At 52.0% G+C, this 26,953-nt stretch overlaps 2 protein-coding genes across 2 annotated transcripts in view; one reads left to right on the top strand and one right to left on the bottom strand.

Annotated features, from left to right (window-relative positions):
- Nucleotides 1-20,775, top strand: part of Afap1l2 (actin filament associated protein 1 like 2) — a 108,612-nt gene extending 87,837 nt beyond the window's left edge. Inside the window, exons 9-21 of the mRNA XM_026781500.1 lie at nt 1,123-1,302; nt 4,257-4,346; nt 5,763-5,847; nt 6,299-6,403; nt 9,049-9,260; nt 12,030-12,175; nt 12,946-13,054; nt 13,651-13,899; nt 13,979-14,159; nt 14,427-14,582; nt 17,168-17,361; nt 17,478-17,612; nt 18,327-20,775. Of these exons, the coding sequence (XP_026637301.1) occupies nt 1,123-1,302; nt 4,257-4,346; nt 5,763-5,847; nt 6,299-6,403; nt 9,049-9,260; nt 12,030-12,175; nt 12,946-13,054; nt 13,651-13,899; nt 13,979-14,159; nt 14,427-14,582; nt 17,168-17,361; nt 17,478-17,612; nt 18,327-18,353 (1,869 nt within the window). The 3' untranslated portion in view covers nt 18,354-20,775. The remainder of the gene's footprint in view (nt 1-1,122; nt 1,303-4,256; nt 4,347-5,762; nt 5,848-6,298; nt 6,404-9,048; nt 9,261-12,029; nt 12,176-12,945; nt 13,055-13,650; nt 13,900-13,978; nt 14,160-14,426; nt 14,583-17,167; nt 17,362-17,477; nt 17,613-18,326) is intronic.
- Nucleotides 20,776-20,787: 12 nt separating this feature from the next.
- The window catches only part of Vwa2 (von Willebrand factor A domain containing 2), a 36,580-nt gene continuing 30,414 nt past the window's right edge, over nt 20,788-26,953 (bottom strand). Inside the window, exons 10-14 of the mRNA XM_026781501.1 lie at nt 26,019-26,126; nt 24,598-25,170; nt 22,215-22,766; nt 21,768-21,893; nt 20,788-21,025 (exon numbers count right to left, since the gene is read on the bottom strand). Of these exons, the coding sequence (XP_026637302.1) occupies nt 20,934-21,025; nt 21,768-21,893; nt 22,215-22,766; nt 24,598-25,170; nt 26,019-26,126 (1,451 nt within the window). The 3' untranslated portion in view covers nt 20,788-20,933. The remainder of the gene's footprint in view (nt 21,026-21,767; nt 21,894-22,214; nt 22,767-24,597; nt 25,171-26,018; nt 26,127-26,953) is intronic.

Raw genomic sequence — 26,953 nt, 5'->3', positions numbered from 1 at the left:
CTCTCTCTCTCTCTCTCTCTCTCTCTCTCTCTCTCTCTCTCTCTCTCCTTGGTTCTCCTAATCTGATGGCGTGCAAACCGAGCAGCTCCCTCAGCCCAGCTCCTGTTTTGGTCTGAATAACCTGAGGATTGTTGGAACCATCCCAAGAGCTACAAGACTTAGCACCACCTATTCTAAGCCAAAACCTGCAGAGGAACCAGACTTGACTCTGACAATAGAACCACTTCCTGACAGTTTAAATAAAAACCTCACAGCTCTGAACTAGGTGTGGCTGGTCAGCTGCAATTTGAGTTTCGGAACTCAAGGCCAGCCTGGGCATCGCAGCGGGACTCTGCCTCAAAAACAGAGCAAATGCTGGGCAGCTTTGTGTCCTGACCTAAAGTTTCACGAGGTCTTTACAAACACCTTCCCTCAGGCCACATATGCCCAGCTTATTCCAGAGGTCATTTTGTTATTCTGGGTGGTCTTGCTAGCTGTCCTATGAGGACCTCCATTTTGCAATGAGATACTAAAAGGCAGCATACCTTCCCTGGTAAAGGGTAATGGTCCCTTCCTGTGAGTTCTAGCACCTGGCGAGGCAGACTGTAAGTTTGATTTTCATGCCCAATGGATCTTTTTCTGGGGAAGCTAAGGCATGCAGAAAGGCAGAAATCACTGAAGTTTGTCACTGTGGACAAGTGAGCTCTGTCTACGGGAGACAGAGTCATATGCCGTGTCACGGGTGACACAGTCTGAGAAATGTGTCCTCAGGTGAGGCCATTACTGTGTGAGCATCATAGGTTCTTACACAAGCTAGACAACAGTCATTAAGGGAAGTAACCTCGTGAAGCCATTATACATTGCTGTGAGCAGACTAAGTGACACCTGAGGAGACCCCTTCTCCGAGGCCAGGGCAATGGAGAACTGTCTGGGTGGTTCAGGTCCTGGAGCATCCCTGATCAGTATTGGGGGGGGGGGGAGGAAGTGCCTCAAGGGCCTGCCTCGGGGCATCCAGCCCTATGGCTTGGGGCCATGGTCAGGCTCATGAAGGAGATGAGTGCACTTCAGCGTTCAAGGGCTTCTCCTTTGCGGAATCCACCCCATGCCCCAGGAAAGTAGCATCTTTTTTCATTTTTATTCCAGTGCTACAAATCATCCAAAGATCACAGCCCTCAGCTGGACGTGAACTTGCTGGGGAGCAGCGTGGTGCACAAGGAGAAACACGTGCGGAAGAAGGAGCACAAGCTGAAGATCATGCCGATGAATGCCGACGTGATTGTGCTGGGCCTCCAGAGCAAGGACCAAGCCGAGCAGTGGCTTCGGGTAAGGAGCACGCACTAGGCAGCCAGCTGCTTCCCCCAGTGCTCAAGTGGACGGCTCCTGAAGCTCTGGCCCCAGCTTCTTCCGAAGGGGCGGATGATGTGGTCGAGAATTATCAGGGTCTATGATTCCTCAGGTGCTCAGGGCTTCTAGCATTCTGGGTATTGATGATCAACGTCATGGACCCCAGATACAGAGTTCCACTGCTCACAGAATCCTTAGAAGCCGGGAATGGCTGTAGCTGGAATCTCTTTGCGGTCTTCCATCTGACGAGGCATCACATCCCTCCATGAGGAAGGGCACTGGGTGTCTGATGCCTCTGTGAAAGACCCGCATGGACTGTGGGCTTCTGGCAGGTTTAGCTGTGGGTGCAGCTGGGCAGGCTTGATGAGCCTGTTTTATGGGACTGGAGATGAAGGCTCAGAGGGCAGAGGTAGCTGTCACCTGGTAAAGGAGTTGCAGCTGGACTGTGGATTTGGGGTTGTCTACACAGCATTGTGATTCTTGCCCCCTTAGATGTGTCTTCGCTGCTCTGCCCTTGTGTATTCTGTGATGAGGGAGTACCTGGGGGAGGGACTTCCTGCCTAGTTAAAGATGTTGAGCATGGTGGATCCAGCAGCTGTTTGAAGCAGGAAAGACTCACACTCACAGTTCAGCAAGGTCTCAGGCCTGCAGGGCCCCTGGTCATCGCAGTGAGAGCCGGGACCACCTTCCCCCTCCCTCCTGCCACATGTTCCACCACCGTGCCCATGCTAGCTATTTGTGGTGTTGTATTCACCACCCCACCCCTCCTGGCTGAGTGTAGTCATCACCATGAGCCTGCCAGAAAAGAACCTGAAGTGTGTCATTAAAATATGACTGAAAATGGTGCCTACCCAGGTATCAGCAACCCCGCGGGCTGAGTACCCCAGGTTTGAAGCTGACAAGATGTTTTTGTTTCTATTTTGTTGTTTTGTTTTTATTTTGTTGTTGTTTTTGTTTTTTTTCCAAGACAGGGTTTCTTTGCGTAGCCTTGGCTGTTCTGAACTAGCTCTGTAGACCAGGCTGGTCTCGAACTCACAGAGATTCACCTGCCTCTGTTTCCAGAGTACTGGGATTAAAGGGGTGCGCTAGCACTGCCCAGCTGACAAGTTGTTTTGGTGAAAACCACTAAATGTTCTGAGAAGTCTGGCCTAGCCAGTCTCCTAGGAGGGAATGACGTGCGCTTCAGTCCTTCTTGAAGGAGTTTCCGGTGCTTATAGACAGTCGTGTAGAACAGAGTGGCCGCTGTATAGACGTGTGGGCAGGTTGGAGGATATGGAAGATTCCTGAGTGATGATTTGACTCTGGAGAGTAAAGACTGGTGTGTGCGCAAGCACATGTGTTGTGTGTGTCTATGTGTGTGCACATGCACACATGCATGTGCGTGCATGTGAAGTGATCTTAAGCTGGTGTTTTACTGCATGGGTCCAAGGTATACCAAGTGCAGGATACTTGGCCAGATGAAGCCCAGAGAATGCAAGGGGCTGGGCTGGCTCTGCGGTGCTCCTGGGACCCAGGGCTGAGTTGCTAGTTGAACTCCTTTCTCTAGCCCAGCTCTCCTTTTCGGTTTCTGGCAGTCCTGCCCATCCTCATCCTTGTAAGGCCACACAGGTACTCCCTCGGGTGCACACATACACCCTAGTATACACGGACACTGCACACATGTTTATGAGCATGTCCGTGTACAGGAATATGCGCATGTGCACTGCTCCTATGTTTAGTTCCCAGGACTATTCCTCTGTCTGCTCAGCCCTGCCTATCCTTCCCCGGACACTCATCCTCTCGGCCTGGTCCTACAGCTCTTGCTGGAGGCTTCAAAGACAAGAGCACTGTGCAGACGACACCAGCTCTGTGTCTGAGATGCACAGAGAAACCCTCTCCTCTCTGCAGATGAGTGCAGAGGTAGCCTGGCTGCAGGCCTGGTCAGCTCCCTTCCCAAGCAGGGCCTCCGTGTATTCTGGTCTAAGCTAACAAGGACAGGAATGATGGCACAGCACCTAACCTGTACGCGGTACTTCACGCTGAGTCCTTCCAGCTCCATTGTCTCGTGTTGCCGAAACAGTGACTGAGGCTACGCCGGGGTCACATGACAAGGCTGCTGGTTCCAGGACCTGCCTTCCTCCTAGGAAAGACTGCATTTCCTTCATGGATCTGAGCTCCTAGTCGGAGACAGGCTGGGACATGAGAAACCCTTGTCTCCCCATCCACAGAGCCCTGCTTCCAATTCTTCGCCTCCTCTAATTTCAAACTCACTCCCACAGACTGCTGTAGGCAGAGATTGAAAATGGAGGGCCCTTGAAATTGCTCTCACTGCTTCCAAAGGCTTACTGTAAGGGGGTGTGGGTGTGCACACCTGTGCATGCACACATCTGTCTTCTTCACTGTCTAACCCCTCTGGGAATCTCCCAGGTGGTCCTGGGCTCAGAAGGGGGATGCAGAACTGCTTAGTGAGGTCAGGGCCACCTCTGACCTGTGTGTCCACAGGCTGGGCACCAAGTACCAGTTGACGTGGTCCATGGCTGGTGGCCACGGAGTTTCTATCAGATCAAAGCAGTAACCAAGCCTGCTTCCAAACGGTGTGGAGACCACAGACCTAGGCCCACAGACCTAGAAAGTCAGGGAAGCACCAACAAGTATACACTTACAACTCGTGACACTCACAACAGGACGGAGCCCGTGTCCTCAGGTGGCAGTCAGGGGATCATAGTGTCCAGGGATGCAGAGGTACCTGCACCCCAGATCAGGGGGTTCCTGCGGGAAGTGTATGAGTGGACAACTGTGTCCTCGGAACACTTGGGGGCTGCAGTCAGGGCACGGGTGGGGTGCTTCTGTTCTCAGAGGTTCTCTCTCCCTTGAGGCCCCACATCACCCTGCCCGAGGGCCAGGCAGCAGGGCCATGCAAGGGCCATGACCAACACAGTGCTTCTCCAATCCAGGTCATCCAGGAAGTGAGTGGCCTGCCTTACGAAGGAGCTGTGGAGGGAAACCAGTACACACCAGATGCCCAGCGCTTGAACTGTCAGAAAGTAAGGCTCCGCCCCGCCCAGAGGGAAGGTCCGATTCTGTGCCTCCTTAGTAAAAATTCAGAGTTAAAATGGAAAGCCTCGATTTTTGTTCTTGTACTACAGCCCAATTAATAAGAAACACACAATGCTTGGGTGAGAGAGAGCAGGAAGGGGGCTTGGCAGGAAAGCGGGTGAAACGCATGGAGACCTCACTGTTGTCCTGTTGAGGGGAATGCTGTTGAAACAAAAATCACTTTGCTCCATGTCGTTTTTTATGAACGAAGCTCATTGCACACAGGGATGGGTTTCAGGTGACATGTTCATACAAGTGCGCCGGGCATCTCCATCCGCTCGTCCCCCTGGCTCCCCTGCCCCCACAGCGCTGCTGCCATTCCCATGGCATGTATAAATTATTTTATATATCTGTATAGAACTGAGGGGCCCATGCAGAGTTAGTCTGAGTCTGATTATTTTTCTCCAATCTCCAACTGTATTCATTTTCTTATGTAAGTGACACAATTGTATTCTTCATGGTTGAATAAAATTCCATGGTGTTTATGGGCCACACTCCCTTTAATCATCTGTGGATGGAATCTAGGCTGATCTTGCAATTTGGCTTTTGTGAATTAGTCTATATTCTAATAATAAGCTGGAGATTTATTGTGCAAGCCTGAGGCTGCCCACCCACCAGCCCCTTGCCTCCAGGTGGAGTCATTCCTATGTGGACCTAGCCAAGGGCTCCAGGGCCGCCTGGCACAGCGCTCTGGGGAACTTTGGTTTTAAGGATCAAGGAAGCTGGACTAAGTGGAACCAGCTGTGGGTAAACCTTCCTATCCCTAAATGTCAAAAGGCAGGAGGCACACAACAGTCACAGGAGCGCGGTTGTCTCAGCCTGTGTCCCTAGCTCTGGCAGGGCAGCAAACAAGAGGGTACACATAACACTTAAGCAAGGAGAAGGAGGAAGACGGGAGGGGAGGCGCTTTATTCTCTGAAAGGCTGAAGGCCACATGGAAAGCCCTACAGCTCAGCAAGGGGTGTCTTTGGGGTCTCACTCATTGTTTGACTGCCAACAGGAATGAGTTTGGGTTCCCTTCCCCCTGCTTGAGGATGGCGGTCCTCCCTGCAGGTTCAGCTTCCCGCTGGCCATGGGCCCACTGTCCAATCAGGTCCACGGGTATTTGGAGCACTCGCAAACAGGATGGCAGGGAAGGTACCCTGAGGATGGTGGAATGTGGTTCTTAGGATGGAGGGTGATAGTAGATACTCCAGAAAGCCCCAAAGGCAGCTTGGCCAGTGTCCTACCAGTGACCTCAGTGCTGGCTGGAAGGGGGTTTGGTTGCACGGTCTCACAAGAGCCATCTATTTCCCTTGAAATTTTAGTTTTCCAGTCCTCGGTTCCCAGTGGGTGACCCCCGTCCATCTCTTTGTTGTCCACAGCCAGATATAGCTGAGAAATACCTGCCAGCTTCGGAGTATGGGAGCTCCATTGATGGCCACCCTGAGGTCCCAGAGACCAAAGACGGTAAGCAGGCTATGGCTCTCTACCTCATGGGTGAGAGGGCAATGGTCGTCCGGGTGTGAGGCCTGGCTGTCCGGCTCAACCCTAGTTTCCAAAAGAATGAAAGGAGAGAGGCCCAAACCAAAGTTAAGTTTTGCCACAGCCTGGGGGAGTGAGAACCTCCTCCAGCTCTGTTTTCCAGTCCTATTTAAGATGTCTTTGAGGCCACTCTGTCTGTAAAGATTCCCAGGGTTCACCTACACCGAGAGAGACGCTTGTTATCCCCACGTGTACATGACTTTGGGAATAGCTGACTTGGCCTGTCGATTCTCACGTGGGGAAGATGTCTGTGTGCATGACCACCCATGCATGTGTGTGCGCACGAGTGTGTATAGGCTAGGTGGGATGAGAGGGGAAGGTTTGCGTGTGGGTAGGCTGTGCCCATCACTGACAGCTTTCTCTCTGGTCATGACAGTCAAGAAGAAGTGTTCTGCTGGCCTCAAACTGAGCAACCTGATGAACCTGGGCAGGAAGAAGTCCACCTCGCTGGAGCCCCCAGAGAGATCCCTCGAGACATCAAGTAAGACCCATGGTGACCACTAGGACCCTGGGCTTCTTCACTGTGGTGGTGCCTTTCTTAGAAGGAGAGCCCAGACAGAGAAGGCAGAGGATTCTGGGGCTGGTCAGAGAGCACACAAAGCTGGGGTTTGGGTTCGTCTTCCCTGTGGGTTGTTCTTTATGCTTCACCAGGTTCTGACCTGCTTCAGTGTTGGGTTTTTGAGGAAGTGAGGGGAAGGTGGTTGGTGCCATCTCGGTGTTCCCTTGAGCATACTGTTTGTTTTCTCTGTGCTGTGGCAGGCAAGTGTCCTTTACTTGAACACACACGGGACCATCTTCATAGTCACCAGGATTCATGCCCTGTGACCAGGGATGGCTTCATGGACCTGCCCTTGGAGGGTGGGTGAGAGTTAAGTTGGTTGAACTGCCTGAGAACTGGAGAAAACCCTCTGTGATAGGGACAGGTGAGATCTGTTGGTGAAGGCCCAGTGGCAGGCTCAGAGGGCAGGTGTGGGCACTGCCAGGTTCCTCCAGGTTCTCTCTCCTTCTCTCACTCATGCTTGGAGAAACTGAGGTCAGGAGGGAGACAGGCCAGGCCTAAAAATTATCCTGGTGTGAAATACCTTATTTCCCAGGCTGGGGCTTCTGGCTGCAGCCCTCTCTGTGGCTGAGGCCATTACTGCTCTCCTCTGGGTCATTTTCTGTGTCCCACTCCTGAGCTTGTTCGTGAGACCCCAGTTCTCTTGTTGCTTGAGGCTTTGAAAGTGAAAGACAAGGCTCTCACTCTGGAGCCTCAGCTTCCCTGGTTGGGGAGTGGCCTGGTTCTGCCTGTCACTGCACATCCTGGGAGCCTGGTCCCAGAGCATCACTGTCTGAGATGTGACCAGATTATTTCTGCAGCTGTTTCGTGTTCTTCCTATGGCTGGGACATGGTGGTGAGGACACAGGTGGTTCGGGGACTAACCTGTGGCTTCACTTGGTGTAAACTCTTATTGTTTAGAGAGTCATGATTGCCACAGCAGCCTCTGTTTAGAGTTCAGGTTTTAGTTTCTCTATCTTCCATGTTGTGGTGTAGAGATAGTCATGATCCCCACTACCCGCCACATGACCAACTGTGGGTGAGGCCAGAGGGTGGCTGTCTACCATCTTCTCCTGCCTACTTGTCTGGCTAGGGACCAGAGCAGCTGCCAATCACTAAGACTGCAGAAGACCTATCATTTCATAAGCCTGTGTATTTGAGGTGAGGCTCAGCGAGAAGGCAGCCTGTCACATACAGGTGTGTAGAGGCCTAGAAGCCAGGGTTTCCTCATTTTTGTTGCCTCAGGGACAAGGCTTTGCTGGTGTGTGATAGCACTCAATAAACCTTCGGAATGGAAGGGGGAAGGGCTGGTCTCTCCTGAGAAGCTGAATGCATACATGCAACCAACCATCCATGAGTGAGAAAGGATGGTATCCTAGGGGCACCCTGCTTCTGGCAGCTTCTATGCACTACAGGGGAGCAGGGTCCTTGGTCAGAAGGCTGCAGGCTGCAGGCTGCAGGCTGCAGACATGGGTTCTACAGAGGAACTGCTGCAGTTCCTGGAGAGGCGCATGTGCCCAGCGGAGGTCAGCATGGAAGCTGAGTTTTGCTGCACTAGATGTTAGACTTTCTAACAGAAGGTAGACTGAGTCAGGGCTAGAGAAGAGTGGACGCACCTGCTCAGGAGGAAAGAGAACGGCCAGACACTGTGGGCTGAGTCTGGAGCACATATCCATCCGGGAAGCTGGGAAAACAGAGGCAATAGCAGACTCTGCAACCAGGAGGTTTGGCTTGAGTACGGGAAGTAGGGTTTCGTGCTGGAACACAGACCCCTGGAGATGAGTTCTTGTGGGGAGCCTTCATCCTCCACATGCCCTCACCAGTCCTGCTATGGAGGACAAATCTCATATTCCTCTGGCCATACTTGTGCCAAGAACAAAGCTAGCTGTATTGCCCTGCCTCTGTAGGCCTATTTACCCAAAGGAAGAAAACAAGGTAGTCTGAGATTCACAGCCTCAAGGATGACATGACAGGTTCTGAGACAGGTGACCTTCAAAGAGGCCTGATGACAGTGCCTTCCCTAGACACTGTGGTTTTTCTAGGTCCCCCTGTGTTGGAAGGAGGCTGCTTATTCGTCCCGGCCACCCAGAACCAAAATAACCACACAGAAACTGTATTATTTAAATCACTACTTGGCCCATTAGCTCTAGCTTCTTATTAGCTAACTCTTACATATTAATTAACCCATTTCTATTCATCTGTATATCGCCACGTGACAGTGGCTTACCGGGTAAAATTCCCAGTGTCTGCCTCTGGTGGCTCCATGGCATCTCTCTTTCTACCTTCCTTCTCCCAGCATGCAGTCCAGTTTTCTCTGCCTACCTAAGTTCTGCCCGATCAACAGGCCAAGGCAGTTTCTTTATTCATTAAAAGCAACCCATAGACAGAAGGACCTCCCACACCGCCCTTGCAGCCACGCCCCTCGCTGGAGGACTTCCTCCCACACCGCCCTTGCAGCCACGCCCCTCGCTGGAGGACTTCCTCCCACACCGCCCTTGCAGCCACGCCCCTCGCTGGAGGACTTGTCCTCTTTCCATGTGTCCTCTCCGGTGGCCTGATCTTCCTATCATCTACGTCTCCTCCTGCAGGCTACCTAAATGTACTGGTCAACAGCCAGTGGAAGTCACGTTGGTGCTTCGTTAGAGACAGCCACCTGCACTTCTACCAGGACCGGAACCGGAACAAGGCTGCCCAGCAGCCCCTCAGTTTGGTGGGCTGTGAAGTGGTTCCAGACCCCTGCCCTGACCACCTGTACTCCTTCCGCATCCTCCACAATGGCGAGGAGCTGGCCAAGCTTGAGGTACACTGGGTGTGGGGCCGGCAGGAAGGACAGCCAAGGGTGGGCAGTCTCAGCTGTCAGCGGGCGCACCGAGGACCGTGATCCCACTGAGACAGAATCAGTGTGGCTTCATGTTATATTTACCTCCATACCTGCCGTTGTTTGCATTTTTTAAATGTCCATTCTTGTTCAGACCTCAGGGTAGGTGGCTTTGTTACAGGGTTGGGACCATGGGCGGCTTCCTGCACTTAGGGCAATGAGGGGGTACTTTTAGCTCCTACAGATGCCAGAGAGGCTTCTAACAGTCAAAGGAGTGATGTTACTTTGTATGCCTATAGCACAACTAATAAAAACTCAGACAGAAATTGGGATTCTACTCAAAGGTCAGAAAAGCAAACAGCGAATCACTGGCTCTTGCCTCTACCTCAGTCCGAAATGGCGATCCTGCCTCCAAGAATCTCAGAATGGGACGGAGACTGAGGGCCGTCTCCTCCTGTTTTGTAATCCTCTCTAGTTCTGTAATTAAGGGCATGCACCACTGGGATTAAAGACATGCACCACCTGGCTTCTATGGCAAGCTACTGAGGCTTCTGGTCTGTAAGGCTGGAAGTGTGGCTGTTTTACTATTTTGATCCTAAGGCAAGCTTTATTTATTAAAATACAAATGAAATGCCACTACATATGTCACCAACCAGAACCCAGAGGTACACAAAAACAAGGGCTGTCGGGATTTATCTGGGATCAGGACTTTGCTCTGTGATACAGTTACATTTTGGTCTCTCCCTGCCCTTGGGTTTGTGCCCTGGTATAGCTACAAAAACAAGAGATGACATAATGCAAGCTTGCAAGGAGCCCGCAGGCGGGGCCAAGTTTCTTGCTCACAAGTAAGCACTTGCCCATTAACTCCCATCCACTTAGCCCTTGAGCCAGGGGTCTTCCAAAATCTGCTTCAATGCTGCCCTCTGGTGGCTGAAACGTCTACACCAACCTGGCTGCACAGAGACACCTTCACCCATTCATTTACCCACTAGCCTTATTGGATGACAGAAAACTGGCCTCTGTCCTCAGAACTTATTTTCTCGTTTGGTAGTGTGGGGGCATTTGGATAATTACACAATTAGTTGTCTAGTTATGATTAAAGGAAGGATAATGGCTTCATGAATGTTCGCTTGACATAGCACGAGACTTGGAAAAGAATAAAGCTTGTATCCTAAGAGCTTGGGAGCCCTTGGAGGGGTTCAGAAGAGATGACATCCAAATTGATGTTAAGATCCTACTGTTTGGGAGATGTGTAGATGGAAAAGGGACAAGAAGTAACAAAAATAAGACCACCAGGAAGCTGCTGACCTGCCCAGTGTGGGGACAGTGACCTGTGACCTAGACCCCCAGGAAGTCTCTATAGCTGCCACTGTGGGGATAGTGACCTAGACCACCAGAACGTCACTACACCTACCCAGTGTGGGGACAGTAACCTGTGCCCTAGACCACCAGGAAGTCACTGCACCTACCCAGTGTGGGGACAGTGACCTGTGACCTAGACCACCAGAAAGTCACTACACCTACCCAGTGTGGGGACAGTGACCTGTGACCTAGACCACAAGGAAGTCACTGCACCTGTCAGTGTGGGGACAGTGCCCTAGACCACCAGGAAATCTCTGCACCTGCCTGTGTGGGGACGGTGACCTAGGAGATACCTTTAAAAGGCAGTATTGAGAAATCCAACAGGAAATAAATGGGAAAGAAACTAATTGTCTTCCTTTCCTTGTGGCTGTGAGCAAATGCTGATGGAAAATTTAGAGGAGGAGAAACTGGTTTGACTCATGGCATCCTGTGGGCAGCATGACAGCAGAGGTATGAGGTGACTGGTCACGGCATCCACAGCCAGGAGACAGGCAAATGCTGGCGCTCAGCTGCATCTCCTTTTTATCCAGTGCTGGACCCCAGTCCATGAATGTGCTATCCATGTGCAGGGTGTTTCCCCCTTCATTTAAACCTTGTGGCACTTCCTCACAGACATGCCCAGAAGTGTGTCTCATCGGTCCTTCCGTATCCACTCAACAGACAGTGAAGATGACAGTGAACATCACACCAACCAAAGTTCAAGCTTGGGTTCTAACTGCATCTCTAGAGGGGTGGTGGGACGTGTGGCATGATGCCAGAGAGGTAGCCTGTGGCTTTTATAGAAACAGTACTGACATTTGAATAGAAATGTCCCTGTCTGCAGTTGATTAGCAAGCGTTGTCCCCTAGAAGGACACACAGCAGACTGGCTGGGGTTGAGTTGGTAAATTAATATGGCTCTTGGATTAGGTTATTTTTCATTCCTTGACATTATTAATGTCATAAACCAAAACAAAACTGAACGTTGTTATTTCTTAGGAAGTGTCTCCGTCTTGCAAGCATGGGTTAAGACAATAAAAGGGACAGTGACTGCCCATGAAGTAAAGGGTCAACCTACAATGTGTACAGTCATTCCATAACCAAGGATTTTAGCAACGACTAGCAGATGACAACTCTTGATTATCTTTCATGGTCTTACCCTGGAATGTAGTATCGGCATCTAGAAACACGTGTCTAGAGATGACATGTGGTGCTCCCCACTGATGTCTGGGCTGTCACTGGGTGGCACTGTGGCACTCACTACCAGGAAATGCTCTTTGGGTTCGCTTGGGGATATAGTGTGCTGGTAAAACTGGGGTGCCCTACACAGGCTGTTTTGTGCTTGTTGGTAGGGATGGCCTAGGGGTGGGACTGGCTAGGACGGCATTCATGACTCTCAGTGTTCTTCTAGGCCAAGTCCTCAGAGGAGATGGGCCACTGGCTAGGCCTCCTGCTCTCAGAATCAGGCTCCAAGACAGACCCGGAGGAGTTCACCTATGACTATGTGGACGCAGAAAGGGTTTCCTGTATTGTGAGTGCGGCCAAAACCTCTCTCTTGTGAGTAAGAAGAGGCCTTTCCTTGCACATCTTCCCATCCAGCCTTGCTTCTAGACCTGGTGGGCAGCTGGGGCAGTGTGGCCACTGAGAGCGCAGGGTCAGATGGGTCCTGCTTGGTCCTGCATAGGGAGGTACAAAGAAGGAAGCTGGTAACTGTGTGGCACAGCCCAGGGAGACCCGAATGAGAGCTAGCCACAGGGGAGCTGCATGCCCAGAGACCCAGATGAGAACTAACCACAGCGGAGCTGCGTGACACAGCCCTGTTTAGACACTCTCCAGCTCCCAAAGACAGATTAGGTGACTTCCCTGACACCCTTTGCCCTTCCTCTGGACTCTTTACTGGGTCCGCAGTGCATTCTGGGATATGCAAGGCGAGGCAGGCACTTCTGTTTACACAAGGGCCTACGGGCTCAGGCAGGTATATCTTGGTCAATATTAACAGAAGCCAGCTGGGCCACTAGAACAGGCTTGTTCCCTAATGTACAAAATGGAGAGGCATTTTGTCTGAGCTGCCCCAAGTGCACACATGAGAGTGCTGAGATCTTGTGGCTGGTGCTAGGATGAACGTATAAAAGGGAAGGGCCTGAAGGAGACGACCGTAGGCATCTGAGGAGGGACTTGGAGTTCTGGAACAACAGCTAGGAGAGGACTCTTGGGGGAGGGGGCGGGGGGCAACTTAACTCAGAGCTCTGTGTAGCAGGGGCTTTTGTTTGCATTCTTTGATGCTGGTGGGATCCTGGAAGCTTCATGCACCCATCTATGTCTTCCAGACTGATGCAGAGAAAGTTCTCAGAACCCAACACATACATTGACGGCCTGCCCAGTCGGGACTGCCCAGAGGAGCTGTATGATGACGTCATGTCGGAGTCAATGACGGTGGTAAGCACTTGGGCGGTGGCATGGACTGTCGGGTCCTTCTGCCAAAACTCTGTCACAGAGGGTCAGATTGTCCCCAAGATGAGCAGCCCCCAGGTCACCTACAGGGCCACCAATGCAGACCCCTCATCTTTTGTGCAAGGGGTTGTGGGTCTAACCTGGAGACCTATCTAGATTAAACACCCGGTTATTCGCTCTGGTCAGTGCTGAAGTAGAGTTGATGGTGGTGCGGGGTAGGAGCGGTGACACCATTAGCCTTCAAGGGCCACATCGGTAACTGAGGCGGGCTGAGCACGCCGGCGGCAGGGGCCTGTTTCTGGAACGAAGCAGAGTGGTTGGCAGCTTCGCCTCCCTCAATCCTGCCCCCCTCCCCCCGCCCCATAGAAAGGACCTTGATACTTTCTCCTTTACAGAGTGCTGCGTCCTGGGTCCTCTGCCTCTGGACTCTGCCATCCCACCCAGGACTCCACAGAGGGTTCCCTCGGAAGGGAAGGGGCTACCCAGAAACTCCAGCGTGGGAGGGGACAGGAGACCCCAGACCAGGTCCCCTACAGCCAAGGGAATGAAGCAATAAAACACTACCTGACTTTTTCCTATAGGTAGAGCCTGCTGAGGAGGCTGCCCCTGCTGTAGATGCTAACAGTGAGAGTGAGCTCGACCGGGTGTACCTGGATCTCACTCCTGTCAAGTCCTTCCTGCACGGCCCCAGTGAGGGACAGGCAGAGGCCTCGCTCCCAGCATTGCCACAGCTGGACGACCTAGCTGAGACCCTCACAGTAGACCCAGACCCTGGCCTCACCCCAGACGAGCCCCACACAGGGTCTCCAGAAAGCCTGGAGGAGCAGCAGGTACAAGCCCCCCCACCTCTAGGTGCCCAGCCACCTCGCCATGCCCTATGGTCAGGGAGTGTGATTTCTCCTGGTACAGAGGCCGCTGGAGAGTCAGGAATCCTCGGAACCCTTGGAGCCTGCCTTGAGAATCCCTACAGTCAAACTGCAGGCCGAGCAGCAGAGAATCTCCTTCCCAGGCAACTGCCCGGACACCGTGGTTTCTGCCCCCACCAGTGCCAGCTCGCCTGTGAAGGACAAGCTGAGGGTGACCAGCGCAGGTACATGGACCAGGCTCAGGCTTTTAGTCAGGACATTGGTCTAAAATGAAGTTAGTCTGAGTCCCTCCCTTTCGTGTGAAGAGACAGGTTAAAAGAGGTGAAGGAACCTGCCCCAGAACACAGGAAAATAAAACTGAGGGACCAACCCCATCCCTGGCTCAGCATGGGTGTTCTGCCACACCCTAGGTTCTAAGTCTAGGAAGTGAGCTTAGGTCCAGCCCTCATCCATTCCTGCTGGTACCAGACTTTCCCTCTCGGGGTCTGTAGAGATCAAACTCGGGAAAAACCGGACTGAGGCCGAGGTGAAGCGGTACACGGAGGAGAAGGAGAGGCTGGAGAGGAAGAAGGAGGAGATCCGGGGGCACCTGGCTCAGCTCCGCAGAGACAAGCGGGAACTCAAAGAGATGCTGCTGAGGTGCACAGGTAGGGGCTCCGGGTTGAGGGCCAGGGTGGAACACGGGCTTTGAGAGGGAAGGACCGGGATTTGTCCGTCTGACTTCTGGATCCCCCCCCCCCCCCAAGTCGCCTCACTCTTGGAAAGGCTGCTGGTTCTGTCTGAGGCAGTCTCTGCCCAGATCCCTGGACCAGGGTCCACAGCACCAGCAGGTAGTTAGGCTGTTCCCAGGATGGATCTGTACCTGGGTCTAAGACCTGATGTCCCAAGTCATCCTTACGTTAACCACACCTGCAGTGCACTTTAATCTCCAGGCTGCTGTTTTAAGTGCATAAAATCAAGATACTCAAAGAATTCTAAGGCCTTCTAGGTGATTCTCTGAGGTCTCACATCATCCAAGGGAGGTTTCCTAGCAACCCACCTCTGAGCCCTTTGAGTTACTTGACCTGGATCTCACTGGATATTTAAATCACAGAGTTGTGCCAGACAGCACAACTGGCTTAGCAGGTTTGGGGACAAATCCGACAGGTTCCTTGTAGCGCCTGCACTACCCTGGGGTATGGTGGGATATGCCAGCTGGGAACTAAGTTGGAGACTTAAAAACATGCACACAGACAGAGACATGGGGACTCCTTGATACAAAAATGCCAGCTTTATTGTGCTCAGCGGCAGCTTATATAGGGCTCTGGCCACACCCCAGCTCTCAGGATATTTCAGTCACAGGCCCACCAGAACCCACTCCCCTGCCATCAGGGTCTCCTGCTCAGAGCAGCTGCAGGCACAGGTAAACAAGTTATTTTGCTCAGTTCACTCCAGCAGGCAAAGAAAGTCAAGGGGCCGGGGTCTGCAGCCCTCAGCAGTTCCTGGGAAGCTTGTGGCATGATAACTGAAGGAAGGTCTTGGGGACAGTCGCTCTGCTTTTCAGTTGTCAAGACAGAGCCCATTTGTCCAGCGGTGACCCCATTTAAAGTACACAAGAGAGCGCTTCAGTTAGCAGCCGTATTGGTGACTTTCCCATTGCCATGGCAGCAGCTTATAAAAGAAAGCATGTATTGTGGGGCTCATGGTTCCAGAGGGGTTGAGCCCATGACTGCCATGGTGGGACTTAGGGCAGCAGGCAGGCATGGCACTGGATCAATAGCTCACACGTAAGGACCACACCGTTGAGAGAGCACTAACCAGGAATGGCATGGGTTTTTGAAAGTGACACACCCCCTCCAGCAAGGCCACACCTCCTAATCCTTTGATAATCAGTTTCCCCCTGCTGGGGACCAAACATTCAGTGTATGAACCGGTGGGTGCCATCCTCATTCAGACCACAGCAGCTCTCCAGCCCCAAAGAAAGCCTGAATCTGTAAGCAGATACTTTGTTTCCTTCCATCTCGGTGAGACCTTTTGTTTCTAGGGATTTGCACTCTTAGATATCCTGTGGCGGGTTTTTATTGCTGTGATGTAATATCTGAAACAACTTAGAGGCTGAAGGAGCTCTGGTAGAGCAGAGTCAAAAGACAGCTCTCAGAGTCTGTCCTGAGAACCCACTGTCCCAAACAAGGCCCCACCTCCCACAGGTCTACCATCCTCCCATCTACCACTGGATTCAACCACTGCTTGGTTAAAAGCCCTCGGGAGCTTAGCTCTGGGAACGACCCCACAGACATACATCACAGGCATGCTTTACTGCTCTCCTGGGTGTCGCTCAGTCTGGCCAAATTAGTGACCGAGATCTAGCATCATGTATATCAGCAGCTCACAGTGGAAGGCTGGGACATGAGGTGACAGAGGCTAACCCATAGCAGTCCTTGGAACCCCCTAAATACACCGAGCTGGGCTGTGAAGAGAGAGGTCCAGGCTTCCCTGGCTTCTCTGACATAGCCATTCCAGATAGGGAAAAGACACATCTATCGTTTATTCTTCTGGCAAATAAACTCTTTGATCTCGTAGTCACAGATAAGAAAGTGATTTCAAAGCATTGATGTTGGCTATAAATGATATCTATGTGCAAATTCAGAACGCCACCCATCACGAACACTAGCTAATTTTCCTCTGTATTTTTCTAATACGGAGCTTCTGTTACTGTTTGCCATGCCATCCACCCAGGGCTGCTCGTAAAGCTTAAGAATAGCGGGGCAGGTTTCTCGTGGTTGTTAAGTGGTGCTGGAGCCCTGGGTTGAACATAGGTGACGCTCTCAACTTGCTCTAGCAGGTAACCATTGAACTCCAGGACAAGGGGATCCCAAGGTTGGGGACCAGTCTGGCCTTGGGAAGCTGCAAGCACCAGGGGATAGAGGCAACAGTATGGGCCAGGGCAGAATGTCCCAGTTGCCCTCCAAGGGCCATTGGAAAAGTTGCTTCTGGCCAGAACTGAGTGTGAGGATCACCAGCATGGAGTTGGGCTCAGACTCAGGTCTGCTTGTGGCCTGTGAGAACCGATAACTCAGATCCCAGCTAGAAGGCTGTTCACTGCCCACTGAAAGGCCCATTCCCACCTTTCCGTGTTCCATGCAGACATGTGGTCCACATGAAGGGGTGCATGCAAACCCTGCCTCTGTGCAGCGTGGCTCCCCGGCCTTGGCTGAAATACTGGCTTCTGCAGCAAGTTTCATTCTCTCTGCAGATAAGGGAGTCCTGGCCAACCTGGAGCAGAAGCTGAAGAGAGTGGATGAGGAGTGCCGGATCGAGGAGAGCAGGCTCGTGGACCTTGAGCTCAACATCATGGAGGTGAAGGACAACCTGAAGAAGGCCGAGGCTGGACCCGTGACGCTGGGCACAGCTGTGGATACCACCCACCTGGACAACATGAGCCCTCGGGTGAGTGCTGGGCACTGCGGCTCCTCTGAGCTGCATGCGGGGCTCCTGCACACAGGTGGGAGAGACGGGCTTTATGTATGTAAACCTATGGACCTAGCCCTTGTCCTCCTCCTCAGGCGCAACCCAAAGCTGCCGCTCCCACCCCCACCCCCACCCCAGACTCTACCCCAGTCAACTCTGCCTCCGTGCTCAAGAACAGGCCTCTTTCCATCATGGTCACAGGCAAAGGCACCGTCCTACAGAAAGCCAAGGTGAGTCCTGCCCCCATGCCCACCCCCAGGGCCTCTTGGCAGGAGATGGAACACTGTATGGGCTTTTGGCATTAACTCTGCATGAGAGGTGTGCTCTCAGAAAAAAACAAACAAACAAAAAAAAAAAAAAAAAACGCCAAGGCTCAGTCTTTGGCACTGATTAACCAGCGAGGTACTTAATTCGAGTGTTCTCCCTGAGGGCATCCCCTCCACTCACGAGTAAATTCCAGGGCAGGCTGCAACTGAAATGCTTTTAATCCAAAGGGTGCCTACCATCAAAACCAAAGAGGCTAGCGATAAAAGGCTCAAGATTCCATGTCATGGCTTCTTGCCCAAGGACTAAGCAAGAAGCGTTATTCTTAACTCATGTGCATAAGAAGAAGTGTGCTTAGAGCTGCCTTGGCTTTGACAAACCCAGCGTGCTCCTTGTTCCTGTCCTGTGTACTTGGTGAGACAGACACCCACACCAATGGTGAACTATTAAATCCATCTAATTGAATGAGCTCTGCCCCCTTACCATGCAGGCATCAGTAGTCAATCACAGCATTTGCGTGACCCACGGCCGCAAACTCTCCAGAGCTGCCCCACGCAGAGATGAGACTAGCTGTGCTTGTAACTGCTTTCGCGCTTATAGTTTTCTTGCCTTTTCTACGTATATAAGGGTGGCTACAGAGGATAACTTTCTTTATTGGGTGCTTACGTTTGGTACTGCAGGAATGGGAGAAGAAAGGAGCCAGTTAGGAAACACAAATGAACCACCTAAAGACTGTGTCAGTGTGGACCTTGGTGACAATCCTGCTTCCGTCAAGTCATCGATAAACAGTCCCTCTGAGGAAGGGTGAGTCTGTGCAGAAGAAAAGCAAGGAATGAGGTGCCGTGAAGGAGGCATTGTCCCCTTTCCAGGCCAAAGGGAATACTGCGGCGGCAGCTTCTTGGGAGACCTAAGTCTATTGGCCATCAGTGAGACATTGTACCTTTTCTTTTTTTAAAAAAGATTTTATTCATCAATCTGTTGTTTTATCAAGATTTTTAAGTGGTGGAAAAAATGGCCATGTGGCTTTGGTGACAAGAAAATGTAAACTGCTGACCCCTTATCTTTAATCCTGCATTTGGCGGTGTTAGGGGTAATCTTAAAGAGCATTGGCCACCAAAGGCGTGAACTCTGGAGACCAGTAGCAAGGACACATTTGGGACCAAGCTAAGGCACTGACTCCACCAAGGACTTTCCTGATTCAACTGCCTTTAAAAGACAAACTCTTAAACAATGCTGTATTGGATAGGGGAAACTCCCTGTGTTTACAGACTCCGTCCTGTGGCCAGGCCATTTTTAAGAAAAGTTAGTTAATCGCCTCTTCATCCCACTTTAAAGATGTTTTTAATGTCTGGTCCCCTTGCAGGACAGAGTGGTGAGCAGCCAGTGCTGTCCTTTTGTGCTCCGTCTCTGTGCTGGCATTAACACAGGTTGAAACATTTCATCGACCCCATTTCTGGGCATTCAGAATCAGCTATTGAACACTGGTTCCTGAAGGCTAAATATTTTTTATGTATAATGTCTTTCTAATCCCAGGGCATTTATTTCCTGTGAAATAAACACTTGGTGACCTTTACCAAGTGGTGAGTTAGATTTTTTTAAATAAAATGTTCATTGTATTTTGGGTTTCCCTTGTATTTCATGGCATGACCCGGGGCAAAAGTCTTGATTATTTACACAATGAATTTAAATATAAACTGTAAAAACTGGCCGAGCCACAAGGGGTAGCGCCTAGCAATAAGGATCCTTAATCAAGTGCTGAGTTAATTACTGTATAATTGATAAGGTACCAAATACACAGGAAATGCCTCAGGAAGCTAATGTCATGCATACAATTGGAAACCAAACCTCTGGATGTTAAACAGGAAACTCTTGGGGAGAAGAAACATACCAATATGTAAAAGGCTGCCTATGCAATGATTAAGGAAATTTAGAACATAAATGTATTTATTTTCTACTTAAAAATCAACAAGACAAAATTCTGACTCCTTGAACATGCCACCGAAGCAGACGGAAAAGCGGAATTGACAGGGAAGCCTTAAATACAGACACTGCTGAGAAGATCATGGATGCAACAGGATGAAAGTTTGGGAAACCTAGGGGTTCCATGAAAGTTAGCACTGCTCCGATAGAAAAATGTCTACATACTGCAAACCAGACCTTATCAGGGGAGCCAGAAGATCGGTTCAATGATTGAAATGTAACAATATGGAACTGTCTGTATCCACAGTTTAAATGTGGATGGGGGAATCACAGTGCAAACCTGGAGAGAGAAGTAGCGTCTCGGCCAGACAGACTTGGCGCACAGAACCCCGACAAGGTTCTCTACACCTGTAATGGTGGGGACCTCTCATAGTGGGAACATATGTCATACGCGTCGCATCATGACATTACCCATGCTTCTCAAAGGCTGTCTGCAGTTTCAGAGCTCTCCATGCTGCTGCTGACAGCCCAGTTCCCAACAGCACACGCAAACAGGGGAGGAACACACATTAGCGCTGCAGAGTTAGGTGCTCAAAGAGTCCTCTTGGCCACACAGATACAATTACTCCGGATACACCAATGGCTGATTTCTCGTGAAAAGCTCCTCAACAGACTGAGCGGGAGAAGCATGTAAGACAAAGCAATCCAATACGCTTTCAAAGAGAACCTCCTTGTTACCCCTTCACTCCTTAATGGCCGACCGAGTTTGTGAAATCTGCCCTGCATTGCCACCACTAAAAAGAGGACCCCCATACCACTCACCTCTCTAATAATCTCTGAAAGGAAACCCCCTGGAGGTCTTCCTGCGCAGCACCAAGACCAACCACACATGGAGACCAGAGCTGTCTGTACACTATGCCCCCTCTGTATACTCAGACTGGTTAGTTGGTCTTTCCCACATGCAGATCTGATCACCAGAAAAAGTCACAAATGCCACTTCAAGCTAAATCCATGAGCTATCTTTGGAAAATGGAGAAGCCCACGTTTTGTGTCAATACCATTGCTGCATGGTATACTCTGTCGGACGCCTTCCTCTGGGCACTGCAACCTTTTCAGAATTCTGTCTAGCATTTGCGATGGTCAAAATGACCCTCAAACAGGCCATCAAATTCCCCTGACCGCTTTCTTATCCTCTAGAAAAGTGACCAGCAGATATAGGACATAAATACTGACACGTTAGGAGTTTCCAATGTCCCAAGCAGCACAGTTCTCTGTGGCAGAGGCTTGGGGGCAGGACAGCACTGCTTAGAGCTGGAAGCAGCTGTTCCAGGACCCCAGGAGGTACACTGGGCCATAGACAGTGTCTTTCAGATTCTGAGATGCCTGGGAGCTTGCTGGGAGGGGGTTGGCTGCTGTCTTCCTGTGGACTCTGCCATGGGAGCATCGCCTCTCAAGATTCCTGGGAAAGAAAGTGAATTTTGAGGGTGCTTGAGTCTTCCTCCCAGCCAGGGGCTACCTCATGTCCTTTTCACCCCACAACTCAATCCCGAGTGAAAGATGCCAGGTCAGACCTCCATCCCCCCCACCCACCTCCTTGGCCCCCTCCTTGGCCGTTGGAAGCCAGTGCGCACTGAGGGCTGAAAACCCATAACTTGGGGTTGTCTTGATTTCTGCCTGATGTAGGAGGCTCGGGTGCTGCTGTCCCCAGGCCTGTTATCTGGCTCTCCTTATGGCACCTTTTCTCTTAAGGCTCCAGCACCTCACCCCAGCCCAGCAGGCTGTTCCCATATGTCACCAAACAAATGGAGATACTCGAGAATGGACAGTGGCTGCCACACTGTCTACCCACCTGCCTGTCTCTGGTCCCACCTCCGATACTGTCCCTATGCTCTGCTTTTCCCTCCCTGCTGTCATGCTGTTTCCAGGGCACCTGAGTCCTCCTAATGCCACACTCCAATGCCACTGCTGCACTATACTGCACGCTAGAATGGAAGCTCCATAGGGCAGATTTTCTGTCTCGGCCATTGCCCTGTATCTCCGACCCTAGAAAAGAATGTCTGGGACATGGAAGACCCTTCCACATGTTTCCTAGGGGAACGGGCAGATGACTGAATAGGACAGCCTGCCTTCTGCTGAGTCTGTAGGACTTGGCAGGACTACGGAGACCACCCCCATCCAGCTCGCAGAAGGAACCCACTCACGGTTCTCACAGTGGGGGCCTCCCCAGCCACCCCGACACTCGCAGCGGTAACTGCCGTTCTTCAGGACACAGGTGCCTTCATTCATACATGGGCTGGGTTTGCAGAGGTTGACTGGCCGCTTGGCTTCTGCAAAAGAGAATGTGCCCAAGCCTGGGTCAGATCCAAAGGCCCCCTTATTCTAAGCAAGCACAGTTCAATCTTAAAGGCCATGGAGCTGAATGAACACCCTTGGTCCTGACGTAACAGCTGAGCACGTGATTGATGAGACTGATTCTTGGGCCCTTCGATGCGTATTTATGGAACTTTGTGGGACTGTAGGATTTAACAGCTAAGCCGAGGTAAGATAAATGAGGACTAGGAAGCTGTCTTCCTCATAACATGTGTGACGGCTCAGAATGTTTCCCAGCTCAAGACAGCTCTAAGAGATGCGTCCCTTCTCCCACTCACCTCTACATATCCACTCAGTGAGTGCGTCCTGATGGTACCGTAGGTCTGTGTAAGCTGCCACATGGATCAGGGAGTCCCGGGGACCAGCGAGCCTCCGCACAGCCTCCCTGACGACAGCCCCCACGCTCACAACCAAGACGGAGATGCCATTGCTCCTCAGCTTCTGGACAGGGACAGCTGCATCTTCCACCCCACTCCCACCTGTGATCATCACCACAGCCTTGGGGACACCAGGGCGGGCGCCCCTCTGGACGGTCATCACCTTGTCGTCGATGTGCAGCAGGGCTGTGCCAGCGGACCCCACACCCCCTAGGTAGGGAGCCTGGCTCATGACCCGCAACACGGCGGCGCGGGTGGAATGGGTGTCCAGTCCAAAGGCTGTCTGCACCTGGCTGCCATAGACCACCAGGCCCACCTGTGTCACATCAGGGTTCACATCAAAACGGAGGGTGCATTTCCTGATGAACGCCTGCATCTGCGCGAAGTTCTCAGGTCCCACGGAGGCAGAGGCATCCAGCAGGAACACCAGGTCCAGTGACTGCACTTGGCAGCCTGCAGGAGCAAGCAGAAGAGGTCTTTTGTCTGTCCTGGCCTGAGTCCAGGTCAGCCAGCGTGCTGACCGCCATGTAGTATCCACTCTTCTAGAACAGAAGTGTGAATACAAGAGACCACTTGGGTGCCGTTTCCAGCCTTGGTGGCCGTACCGTAGCCAGCGTCTACATGGAGCGTGGTTTCCACATTTGAAACTATCGGTTCCAACACGTGCCAATGGAAGCTGCTTGCCTCCCGCCTTCCTCCCCCATCTTTTTCTTCTGGCTGACCGACACACGGTGACCTGTACCTCAACATGGAAGCTACAAGATGGTAAAGTCAAACCACCTGCTGGCTCAGGTCATTCATCCCTGATCTACGAAAGCACATGGAGTCTTTCTGGAGACCCCGATGGCTGCACTTCACCTGTCCCCTTTCGCCACATGCTGCCTACCGCACACAGGACTCTAATATTATGTGTATTAAGAGGGCTGATACCCACCCTCTATGGCAGGTGGGTGGGAAAAGAACATGAGTGTGCCACACAGTCTACAGCACAGTAGGGGGAGCGGGAAAGGGCCAGAGGGAGCAGCAGGACAAGATTGCCTTGGGGGTTCCTGGGGAGGTGAGGCTCCTGCTGGCTCTGGAGAAGGAGAGAGCTGAAGCTGACAGCTGGATATCTCTAAGCAGGGAGGCACCTTCCTCCCTCCCTCTTCCAGTGTGTGGGAACTGTGGAGGCTATAACCGCCAGACAGGAAGCTCTCGGAAGCTAGCAGAACGGGCTCAGCTTTCTTAGAGATGCAGATAGCCATTGGGAACATTTCAACGTGGAGTCAGAGGGTCTGGTGACCTGATTTATCGGCTCTTAAAAACCACAATGGGCACAAGGAAAATATAGAAACTGCCACAATCACAGGAGCCTGAGGAGACAGGGCCACTAGCTGTCCTGGGGGGGTGGGGGACAAAGATTTAAGGTAAAAGCTGAGGAGAAGGGTACTAAGTAATAGTTCATCAGTCTTGGTCTGGCAACTGTAACAACTATCCATTCTTATGTGAGGGAACGAACACGGGACCCTCTGCAGCTGGCGTATCTCTTCTGGATATCTGCAACCAAAATGAAGTCCAAATCATTTTGCCATAGGAATGGGGGGGGGGGCAGCAGTCCTCAGCACTGCTACAGGAGTGGGGACTCTGGGGACAGTAATATGCCTGGGATGCTGAGTACCCTGTGCAGTCTCCTCCATACTGAAGGACGCTCTTACGGAGTGTTCCGGCTCTGGTGTCCCCGGTGCTAGCCCAGCCCCCCATGCCCATGCCTACTCCCGGGGCTGCCATTCTCTCTCTCACAGTTTACTCACAAAATCAGCCCTGAGAGCAATGAAACAGAAGTACTACAGCACACGCCAGGGAGACAGGGTAGGTACCACCTTGGGAAATGTTCGCTTTGGCTGTGTTTGTGCAACAACAAGCGTGTATACGTGTGCCTGTGTCCCAAGAATGTATTTCTCTTTAACGAGCTACCAGCAGAGAGGCCAGAAAGCCGCCGTTCTCAGGGAGGCTTGGTAGACTCAGCACTCCTTAAGACTAATAACAATGATCAAGTTTAATTAGTAGTAATACCTGTAATTGGCAGAGCGCTTGGACATGCTGTGTGTGTATGTGTTTGTGCCTTGTGTTAGCTAGTTCTCACAAGAAGCCCCCACAGAGTGCTACACCCCATCTCTACTGGCCGTGTGACTCTGATTCTAGTCCCCAGCACAGGCACTGGAGAAGAGAATGATTAGCGGTGCTAAGAAGAAAGACGAACCTGCCTGCCGACAACCCGGCCCTAGAATAGGATGCGCAACTCTACCTGGTCGTGGCTGGCTGCACAGCCTCCTCTGCAGCTCCGGGATCTGGCTGAATAGGTCCTGAGGGTCCGTGTAGACGATCACATTCTTCGAGCTGCCGGTTATCTCCTCCAGCTCCGCCTGCACCATCTCACTGCCCACGCCCAGGAGGAGCAGCTCCCGGGCCCTTGCGTGATCTGCCAGCCCGGCCACCTCATCATGGGAGTGTGACTCGGTGAGCAGAACCACAACTCTGCGTGGCCTGTCCTGGCCTGTCTTGCTGGCACTCCCAAAGCCATGCTCCGACACCTGCAGCAGGGCACTGCCAGTCAGCGTTGGGCCGCCACGGAAGGGGATGCTGTCAAGGCTCCTGACCAGGTCTGGCACATCCTGGTACTCCCCAACAGGCACGGCCACTATCAGGTCCCTGCTGTAACTGGCCACCCCAACACGGGCACGAGAGTCCTCACTCAGCACGGCTTGCGTGAAGCGCTTCACAAAAGCCTTGGCCCGCAGGAAGCCCTCCAGGGTGGTGCCCGCAGAACTGTCCAGCAGGAAGAGGATGTCGATCCGGCATTCCAGGCTCAGCTTCGGGGCTGTCAGTCATAGTGAGACATACTGTCATGTAGGGCCACCGCAGCTTGCAGACCAGCCCTACTGGAGAGGCTTTCATACCACTTCCGGCACAAGGAACCTCCCAGGAGACGCTGGCAACCCCGGAGTAAATGTCCAAGGGTCACAGAGAGACAGAAGGGACAGAGGTAGTGTGTGTCTTCCTGCCTCTGCTAAGGGACGCAGTCCGATTGCTTTTTATAAAGCAAAACACATCTATTCTCTAACTTTCCTCCCCATTGTGGTTAGTGCCCTTTGAGCCCTGAGATAGCCTTGTCAGCTTCTAAGATCATGGAAATATGCTCCTGTGTTTCTTCTAGAAGCTTCCCTGTTTTGCTTTTTGCAGGTACAGTTGTACCCTGAACTGATTTTGAGTAGGCTTGAGGTATGAGATTTACTTGTTTCCATAAGGATCACCGACGGAGGCAATAGCACAGTTGCAAAAGTTACTTAAGTTCTCACTGTGTGCTGGGCACTGTGCTGAGCGCCTTACATAACCCTATTTAACTGTCTGTCCCCCAATCCCCTGCCTCCCTGAGCTTTAGAAATTTCCCCACAAAACCAAAAGAAGCTAGAACTCCTTATTCCTCCTTTTATAGAAGGCATCAAACAAGCCACAGACATGCTCAGACATTAGGCAGTGGCTATTCCACAGCTCTGGGCCAACCGTGGAGTGTCTGAGGCTGCACTGTAGGACAGAACAGTGGGCTATGGGGAAAGAAGGTGGCTTGAAAAGTTAAGGGTTGTTTTCTCCCAGCAGCTAGCGGGGGACAAGAAGGGCTACCCTACCTCCCCACAGGCAGTCAATTCTTAGAGCCCCAGGCATACATACCACAGTTGATCTCTCCTCCGAATGCCAGCGGGCAGAGGCAGTGGTACCTATCCACACCTTCTGGAATGCATGTGCCTCCGTTTTGGCAGGGCTGGGAGTCACAGGGGCCTGTTAGAGAAATACCCGTTAGAAGCCAAGAACACAAGCACAGAGTGGAGAGCGATGCCTGAAGGGTGGTTTTGGCTTTCTCCCACACCATCTGGTAGGAGGACAGCCAAGAAAGAATCAAACATCTAGAAGGGGCACTGGGAACAGTTGGAAGACCTCGGTAAGGCCCAAGACAATTAGAGTCTCCTCCAGGATGAGTCTGCATAGCTGTGCTCCTGCTGTGACGTTAGGACATTGTCATTATCTGAGGAGGTTGAAAGGGCCGGTGTGGGGGTGGCGGGGTGGGCGGGTGGACTAAAGATGTGATCTCAGTAGCATTAAGGTAGAAACAGCATGGCTGTGGGCCGATGGCCTTCCTTTGTTAAAGAGTCACCTATGGGTACCCAAGGCTTCTACCTCCTGGCACAGAAGAGCGGTGAGCTTTTAACACACCACAGTCAGGCTGCCCAGTGATGAATGTTGCTGCCTCCACATCCGTGGGCACCTTTGTTCACACCATGAGCTTCGCTGTCCTTGTACTTCTCCCACGGTGTTACCAGTGGACACACAGCACACTGACCCATGGGGTGTTCCGGTGTGAAGGTGGACACAGCACACTGACCCATGGGGTGTTCCGGTGTGAAGGTGGACATACAGCACACTGACCCATGGGGTGTTCCGGTGTGATGTCCCGGTGTGAAGGTGGACACACAGCACACTGACCCATGGGGTGTTCCGGTGTGATGTCCCGGTGTGAAGGTGGACACACAGCACACTGACCCATGGGGTGTTCCGGTGTGATGTCCCGGTGTGAAGGTGGACACACAGCACACTGACCCATGGGGTGT

The sequence above is a fragment of the Microtus ochrogaster genome, chromosome 8, assembly GCF_000317375.1.
Source record: "Microtus ochrogaster isolate Prairie Vole_2 chromosome 8, MicOch1.0, whole genome shotgun sequence".
NCBI classification, from domain to species: Eukaryota; Metazoa; Chordata; class Mammalia; order Rodentia; family Cricetidae; genus Microtus; species Microtus ochrogaster.
Note: the sequence above shows the minus strand (reverse complement) of the source record. Positions and strands in the feature narration are given on the sequence as shown.